Consider the following 9642-nt stretch of genomic DNA (forward strand, 5'->3'; position numbering starts at 1 on the left):
AACTTTTTTCCTTCACTTTTGTTTTGCTTGTGTAAATACACTTAACTTTTTGGTGCTAAGAAAGTTCATTTTTCTAGTGAAAAATAACATTTTTACATTAATTGATTGATAGAATGATATGTATGTGTGTGTGCAATGCACCACAGCACATGTGGAAGCCAGAGATCAACCTATGAGAATCTGTTGTCTCCCTTCACTGTGTGGGTTCCAGGGACTGAACTTGTGTGTCAGGCTTGGTGGTAAGCCTCTGACACCTCACTGGTCATTTTTTAAAGTAGCCTCATACTTACAGCAGTTTTTATTTTGGAGCTGAAATTGTGTTTTTTATTTATATAAAATCACATAATATCAATATGCATATACCAAAATACGATCACTTTTCAGAAAGTCACAGCATAGGGTGCTTCAGAACACTGTTTTCAGCCTTTGCACATGTCTCATTCCCATGGGAACTTTCTTTAGAACTCTTGTAACCTTGTTATACAACCATGTATATTTCATGTGCTACTTTTTGAGACTAGTAATAGCATAATTTAATTGAAACTCAAAGTCCAAGAGACTATCACAGTGTTCACTGAGTCAGTATATAGTACAAGAAGAGTCATATCAGAACCCCATTAGTTTCAGATACTTAGTGCAAAGATTGCCACTGCATTAGCAATAATCACTTTGAATACCACTTAGATATTTCCTTTAATAAGAACTGAGAATAATAATAACTTGCTTCTAATTTTTATCTTTATCTATACAGTTTTTATTTCTCTGATGTTTGATTGAGTGGAAAAGTCTGAAAGCAGACTAGATGGATTAAAGTTACTAGTATACATTTAATTATGAAAAAGAAATTACCTGGTATCCCAAAAGCTCAGTATGTTTTTTTTTTATAAATATTGACATTTTAGCCTCTGTATTACCCAAAAAACTAGCAAGACTGTGTTGGTTATTGGCACTTTTCATGTGGGAACTGATCTGTGGGCCATAAAATCATGATTGTTCTTTGCCTTAAGCATAACATCTGGCGCAGGAAGAACTGTTCACCACCCTGAACAGGCTGTTGTAGACAGTAATTGGAAGCTGGTGCCACTCCAGAAGCAGAAACTTGTTTCAGAGATCTTATGAATCTTGTGGGGAATTGCCAGTTAAACTAAAACTTGCTCTTCGTATTGTGGTTTTGCCCCCTTCTAGAATGCAGAAGCCGACAGTCCTCTGCTGCTTGTCACTCCACTAAAGCCATCTCTTCAGTGTCATCAACTGTGGCTCCAGAAAACGGAACAGCTAATGGATACAAAGCAGGCTTCACTCAGACAGGTATGAAAGAGTTTCGTGTTATTGCAAGGATAGATGTGTGTTTAGGAAGCATCTTTAAATTTGCTTAGCTGGTTTGAGTGAGATGTTTTTAAATAAAATACCATTTGAGTGTTAATAAGATACCATTTGAGTCACTATTATAATTAGAACCCTGCACTGAGATAGATAAGTCTCTGGGGAACCATGGGCTGGAGAGATGGCTCAGAGGTTAAGAACACTAGCTGCTCTTCCAGAGGTCCTGAGTTCAATTCCCAGCAACCACATGGTGGCTCACAACCATCTATAATGAGATCTGGTGCCCTCTTCTGGCGTGCAGGCAGAATACTGTATACAAAATAAATAAGTAAATCTTTAAAAAAAAAAAAGTTCTACCAATGTTAGACAATGGATAGAGAAAGGAACTGACAGTTGGCAGAAAATTTAGCTTAAGCATAGACTGAGATGCCAGGGACTCTGACAGTAGAGCATATAGGAATCAGACACTGCAGCTATGGGGTGGCACATACTGGGACACACCCATGATAGAATCCTAGGATAGACTTCCATTTAAACCCTGAGACAATGGAACTACCTCCCCTCAGAGTTCAGGGAACCCCATGGAAGAGGATGCAAAAAGAGTGTAAGAGCCAGAGAGGATAGAGGACATCAAGAAAACAAGACCCTCTAAAGGAAAAACAAGAAACAGAACAAACAAAAACCCCTGAGTTGACTAAAGAGAATAATAGCACACTAGCTGATATGAAACAAGGCTCCTGGGTGGATTGTGTATCACAGTAGATGAATCCAGGATCTAGTTTTTAATGCTACTAGATAGGAACATATTTTTAATTAAGTTTTTTTTTTCATTTATTTTATATACCAACCAGTTTCCCCTCCCTCCTCCCTTCCTGTTCTGTCCCCCAACTTCCCGTCTATCCCCGTCCCATCCACTCCCCATGGGAGTTAACAATGTATCATGTTGAGGTAGACCCATGCTCCTCCCCCTGCATCAAGACTAGGTGAGGCATTCTTGCATGGGGAATAGGTTCCAAAAAGCCAGTTCATGCACCTGGAATAAGTCCTGGTCACACTGCCAGGGGCCCCACAAACAGACTAAGCCACACAACTGTCACCCACATGCAGAGGGCCTAGTTCAGTCCCACGCAGGCTCCCCAGCTGTCAGTCTAGAGTCCATGAGCTCCCACTAGCTCGGGTCAGCTGTCCCTTGGGTTTCCCTGTCATAATCTTGACCCCCCTTGCTCATATAATCCCTCCTCCCTCTCTTCAACTGAACTCCTGGAGCTCAGCCCAGTGCTTGGCTGTGGATCTCTGCATCTGCTTCCAACATAGTTACTGGATGAAGGCTCTCTGTTGACAATTAGGGTAGTCACCAATCTGATTATATGAGAAGGCCAGCTCAGGCACCCTCTCTACTATTGCTAGAAGTCTTAGCTGGGGTCATCCTTGTGAATTCCTGGGAGTTTCCCTGGTACCAGGTTTATCCCTAACCCCAAAATGGCGTCCTCTATCAAGATATCTCTTTCATTGCTCTCCCCCTCCATCCCACCCCAAACTCGACCAACCTGATACCTCCTGTTCCCATCCCCTCATCCCCTCCCCCCCACCAACCTCCCACCCCCAGTTTACCCAGGAGATCTCATCTGTTCTTCTTCCCAGGGAAATCCATGTGTCCCTCTTAGGGTCCTCTTTGTTACCTGGTTTCTCTGGGGCTGTAGATTGTAGCCTGGTTATCCTTTGTTTTACATCTAATATCTACTGAGTGAGTATATACTGTGTTTGTCTTTCTGGGTTTAGGTTAACTCACTCAGGATGATATTTACTAGTTCCATCCATTTGCCTGCAAATTTCATGATGTCATTGTTTTTTACTGCTGAGTAGTACTCCATTGTGTAAATGTACCACATTTTCTTTATCCATTCTTTGGTTGAGGGGCATCTAGGTAGTTTCCAGGTTCTTGCTATTATGAATGACACTGCTATGAGCATAGTTGAGCAAGTGTCCTTGTGGTATGATTGAGATCCTTTGGGTGTTTGCCCAAGAGTGGTATAACTGGCTCTTGAGGTAGATTGAGTCCCAATTTTCTGAGAAACCACCATACTGATTTCCAAAGTGACTGTACAAGTTTGCACGTCCATCAGCAGTGGAGGAGTGTTCCCCTTACTCCACAATCTCTCCAACATAGGCTGTCATTAGTGTGTTTGATTTTAGCCATTCTGACAGGTGTAAGATGATATCTCAAAGTCATTTTGATTTGTATTTCCCTGATAGCTAAGAATGTTGAACAATTCTTAAGTGTATCTCTGCCCTTTGAGATTCTTCTGTTGGGAATTCTCTATTTAAATCTGTACCCCATTTTTAATTGGATTATTTGGTATTTTGATGTCTAGTTTCTTGAATTCTTTATATATTTTGGAGATCAACCCTCTGTCAGATGTGGGGTTGGTGAAGGTATTTTCCCATTCTATAGGCTGCTGTTTTGTCTTTTGGCAGTATCCTTCACCTTACAAAAGCTTTTTAGTTTCAGGAGGCCCCATTTATTAATTGTTTCTCTTAGTGTCTGTGCTACTGGTATTACATTCAGGAAGTGGTCTCCTGTGCCAATGCATGCAATGCTATTTCCCACTTTGTCTTTTATCAGGTTCAATGTAACTGGATTTATGTTGAGGTCTTTGATCCACTTGGACTTGAGTTTTGTGCATGGCGATAGATATGGATCTATTTGCAATCATCTACATGTTGATATCCAGTTATGCCAGCACTATTTGCTGAAGATACTTTCTTTTTTCCATTTTATAATTTTGGCTTCTTTGTCAAAAATCAGGTGTTTATAAGTGTGTGAATTTATGTCATGGTCTTTAATTTGATTCCATTGATCCACCTGTCTGTTTTTATGCCAATACCAAGCTGTTTTATAGCTCTATATTAGAGCTTGAAGTCAGGGGTGGTGATACCTGTGGAAGTTCCTTTATTATACAGAATTGTTTTAGCTATCTGGGTTTTTTTTCCATATTTAGTTGAGTATTATTCTTTCAAGGTCTGTGAAGAACTGTGTTGGAATTTTGATGGGGATTGTATTGAATCTGTAGATTGCTTTTGGTAAGAGTGCCATTTTTACTATGTTAATCCTACCAATCCATGAGCATAGGAATCTTTCATTTTCTGATATTTTCTTCAGTTTCTTTCTTCAAAAACTTAAAATTCTTGTCATACAGGTCTTTCACTTGTTTGGTTAGAGTTATCCCAATATATATTATATTATTTATGGCTATTGTAAAGGGTATTGTTTCTCTGATTTCTTTCTCAGCCCATTTATCATTTGTATATAGGAGGGCTATTCAATATAATAATCAAAGTTCTAGCTAGAGCAATAAGGCAACAAAAGGAAACCAAGAGGATACAAATTGGAAAGGAAGAAGTCAAACTTTCACTATTTGTAGATGATATGATAGTATACATAAGTGAACCCAAAATTCTACCAGGGAACTCCTACGGCTGATAAACAACTTCAGTAATATGGCTGAAAACAAAATTAACTAAAAAAAAAACACACAAAAAAAAAACAAAACAAAAACAAACAAAAAAAAAAAACAGTAGCCTTAGATAAAAATCTTAGTGCTTGAAACCTTGAGTACATTGTCAAAGCTGGGCCATCAGAATGGCTGGCTGATTTGATGGGGAACAAATTGGCCAGTAGGCCAGCTTTCTAAAATCTCTTAATTATGCAGCACTGGTAGGAACCTGAGATGAGGGTAAGACTTCAGCTAGGACCAAATGGCCCATGCTGAAGGGTGATGAGCTGTTGATTGAGAAAATCACTCAGAATTGCCATAGCTAGATCTTAGGCAAGAAGAAAAGTCTATGAATTATTTTTTTTTTTCAGTTTCCCTTGTTTGCACCATTTTATCCATCTACCATGTAAACTTCATATGTGCTTTACCATTGTCTGCTCCACCACAGGTTTAAAACAAACAAATGAACAACTGAGGAGTCTTCATTAGCTATGTACCATGCTGCTTTCAAATTTTATGTGAGCTCCTCATGAGCCAGTAAACTGTACTGTTTACAAAATGAAGTGAGTATTAGAATATGTCAACAGCAACACAAGCATAATGAGGCAAACTTCAGCAGAATGTATTTTGCTATATGCCCATATTCAGCAAAATCTGCCTGATCCTGAATAAACTGTCCAGTATATTTAGCTAGAGCTATTACCTAAGATGACAGACTATTTCTTTCTAAAATAAATGAAAGAATATCATATCACAAGATATTTGAGAAAGAAAAAGTTGGCATTTGGCTCTTGGCATTGAAAGGCCAGCCTTCATTACATCAGCAACATGCCTACATGGCTGTCCTAGAATATTATTTTAGTGATTTGATGGGTTTTATGGTATGTTATCTGCCCTTAGACCTTGGAGATAATAAAATGAAAAATTAAAACTATATTGTTAAAATTTGACATTTACTTCATTCCAATAAATACATATCAAGTGTTTATTATGTTCTAAGAACCTTATCAGATGTTATGAGGCAGGGTTCCAATACTGACTAACAACTCCCATGATTTAAAACCACTCATAGAAGGGATTAAAAAACAATAAACAGTGCTAGCTTTACTACAAGGTAGGCTAGATATATAAATAACAAGTTGTCCCCCAAAATAATGAAAAATATTAAACTGTCATAAGCACTAATATAATCTTAATCATATCAGGAAATATGTTTTGAAAATATTTTTGTTATGAAAAAAGAAATCAGTCCTTTGCAAAGATTCAGGCTTTAGCAAAGGATTCCCCAGTGCCATGAGGAGACATAAGCAAGGGAAAGAGAGAAGGTCACTGACTGACTCACAGTAAACACAAGTGGCCAAATGTTATTTCAGTATTCCTGTGGGGGGGTGTAAGAGGTAATTTGACCATGAAATTCATTGTTAACAGATTTAGGTGCAGTCCAGATAGTTTACTAGAAGAAAATCCTTTTCTATAAGGTGTTATATTGAAGATTTTCATACTGATCTATTTATGTGTGCTCCTGACACAGACTGATTAGAATAGACTGTAAGAATTTCCTGTTAGCATTAGGGTATCATGGTGAACATTAGGTATATCTTGTTTTTCTGATGATTAAGATATACTTCCCTATAGATAATTGGACTGCTGGCAGTCAAGGTTTCTTAGCCTGAAATGTGAATACTCCTGGTGCAGTATTGGAGGAAGGGATTAATTTACCACCTCTGTGGCTCTGTCTTGAGTTCTACCTGCCAAGCTTTGGCAGTTCTGGCTTGCTGCAGCTCATCCCCTGCATATTTTCATGCAACATTTTCATTTGATTATTTGTATTCTAGTCATCAATCCTAGTGGATTATTTTGCCATTGAGGTGGCTGTGTCTTTGGTTACCTACATTATATACATGTGCCTTCCCAAACACACATGTTATAATCAGGACAAGAATTCAAGAACAGATAAAGAACCTTTTTCTAACCTAAAGCCTTGAAATTTCCATGTTTCTTCTGAAAACTTCATGGTTATAACTCTTGCAGTTCAGTCAAAGAGATTTTGAGTTAATTTTTGTGTATGGTATGAGGTGAGATTCTAAGTTGATCTTTCTATATGTGGCTTTCCGGTTGCTCCAGACCATTTTATTTAAGGAAAGAATGGTTTATTTTGGCTCATGGCCTAAGGGTTTGGTCTATGATTGATGGCCTCATGGTTAGACACTCTCACAGCAGCAGGAATGTGTAGGCAAAGAGATCTGTTTATTGCATGGCCAGGCAGGAAACAGAGAGTGTGGCCTACTTCCTCTACTCAAGTCTCTCTTCCCAAAGTTCCCATGCCTCCCTCAAATAGTGCCACCAACTGGGGAACCACAAGCCATGAACCCATTGAGGACATTTCAAATTCAAGTCCTAACATACTGCCACTGGCCTCTCCCCACAAGAGGTTCATGGCCATCTCTTAGTATAAAATGCTTTTTGTGCAGTTCATAAGTCCCCATAAGCATCAATTCTAATGTTTTTCTGAAGTATAAGTCTAAAGTCCCTATTGTAATTCAAGCTGATCTGCCATGGGCCCCCTAACATAAAAATAAATTACATGCTTTTAATATTCAGTAGCACAGAGAGAACATTCCTATTCTAAAGGGGAAGAACAGGGCCAAAGAAAGACTTAAATACAGTGGGGCAAACACTGGAGCCTGCAGCTCCATGTCGGCTCCAACAGGTCTGTGCAACCCTGCCCTATGGCCTGGTGTTTGCAGACCACATGGCTTCTCTGGTGGACTGGGTCTACCTGATGCTTTCAGTTTTTAGCATATATTCTTTGTGTTTGGCATTTCTAAAATTCTGTTGTCTCTATTGCAGCCAGGAATTTTTACCCTGATAGCTTTATATGTCATCATCTCAGAAGATCCATGCAGGGGATCCAACACTGCTACCCAGTGCCCAGACCCACAGGCTTTTCTCTGGAATCTTAGTAGAAATTATTATGACCCAGTAACCCTTGCATTCTTTATGCCTAAACAAACAGTACTATATGGATGACAAAGTTGCCACTAGCTTAAGTAGTAGGTAGCTGGACCCCTTGAATCATGGTAACAGTGGCCTCTGGGTACCTGGGCAACAAAATCCAGAAAAACACTTCCCTGGGAAGCCCTCTGGGAGCAGGGCTTCCTGAAAGCAATTTCTTCACAAATGAATCTTTTAAGTGAGTTTGTAATTCTATACTTTGGAGCCTGTGGTGATAGGGTATGTAGCTCTCTAGTCCCACCCGGGCCTGCAGCCTCTCAGACCCAAATAAACACACAGAGGCTTATATTAATTAATAGCCTAATTGCTCAGGCTTCTTTCTAGCTAGATCTTACACTTAAATTAACCCATAATTCTTATTTATGTTTAGCCACATGGCTTGGTACCTTTTCTCAGTTCTGCCTTCACATCTTGCTTCCTCTGTGTCTGGCTGACGACTCCTGACTCAGCCTTCCTGTTTCTAGAATTCCCTCTCCTTATCCTACCTATACTATACTTCCTGCCTGGCTACTGGCCAATCAGCGTTTTATTTATCAACCAAATCAGAGCAACACATTCACAGCAAGGCTGTGGCTGATTCCTGAGATACACTTAAAGCACCTTCCTTGTTCCTGTAGTTTAGATGCTTGGCATCTCTTTAATGGCACTAATCTCTTTTTAAAACACATGCACTCACACACGCACACACACACACATGCAAACACACTCACACACATATGTACACACACAAACACACACGCACATACACACACACATATGTACACACAAACACACACACACACACACACACACACACACACACACACACGCTTTTCTTGTCTATAGCCTTCAGTTTGTTCCTTTCTTCCCACACTACAGGCTTTCAAAAGCTCTTCTCTGCTTTTTGTTCTTAATTCTCACTGTAGGTCTGACTAAAAGCTGCCGGCAGTAACCATGCCACAGCCTGAATGCTAATCCTTCTTGAAATTTCCTTGCCAAATTGAGAAGTCTGTCACCTTTAAACTCAGCCTTTCAGTTTTAAAATATGCAGAAAATGTAGACAAACTTTTTGCCAGAATGTAGTACATGTGGCCTTTAATAATTTCCAACAGAAACCTTCTTTCAAGCTTTATCAGCACAGTCTCTACTGCCCACATTTCAGTGTCTGGTCCTCTGAGTTCTCACTACAGTTGCCTCTTCACTCAAATCTCCAAATTTCTCATCTCACTTTTTTGCTTATTCCAATACCTGAAAGTTGTATGAAATACAGGTTATTTAAATATCATTTTTATTTAAATCTTATATTGGCCCTGGGAGAGTATTGTTTTATTGGTATGTACCATTTTTCCAAATAAAAAGGATTTATTTATCCACTATTAGGCCAAAGATGAGCTACTTAAGGCCTGCCAAGACCAGTAATACAATGGCTTTAAAGAAAATTGTCAGAAGTGCTATTGTATGATTTTGTGGGATGGCTCAATTTTTGTCTCTATAGGTCATTTCTCTATAGAAAAATACTGTGATTATGTTGTATGATTTGGGATAAAAATGAATAGGTTAAAATCATACATCAAAGCACTTTCTTAGTTAGGAATGTAACTCAGTCATATATCACTTGCCTTACATGTATGGGGTCCTGGATTTGATTTCCAACCTCACAATAAACTGAAGCATTTTCTTCCATTTTTCCCTTCTGGTTTTAAATAAATAACTGAAACATTCACATGAATACTCAGGGGTACTGTGTCTTTTTGTTTAATGAACTCATCCCTGTTATTAGAATTAAAGATATTGGCTATGAAATGGGATTTTCCTCTCTGTGAGCCACTGT

The 9642-nt window shown here is 38.9% G+C and overlaps 1 protein-coding gene across 1 annotated transcript in view; it reads left to right on the forward strand.

Annotated features, from left to right (window-relative positions):
- The window catches only part of Greb1l (GREB1 like retinoic acid receptor coactivator), a 248203-nt gene that overhangs the window by 154533 nt on the left and 84028 nt on the right, over nt 1-9642 (forward strand). The window contains exon 7 of the mRNA XM_028876702.2: nt 1186-1308. Coding sequence (XP_028732535.1) covers nt 1186-1308 — 123 coding nt within the window. The remainder of the gene's footprint in view (nt 1-1185; nt 1309-9642) is intronic.

The sequence above is a fragment of the Peromyscus leucopus genome, chromosome 19 (genome assembly GCF_004664715.2).
Source record: "Peromyscus leucopus breed LL Stock chromosome 19, UCI_PerLeu_2.1, whole genome shotgun sequence".
Taxonomy (NCBI): domain Eukaryota; kingdom Metazoa; phylum Chordata; class Mammalia; order Rodentia; family Cricetidae; genus Peromyscus; species Peromyscus leucopus.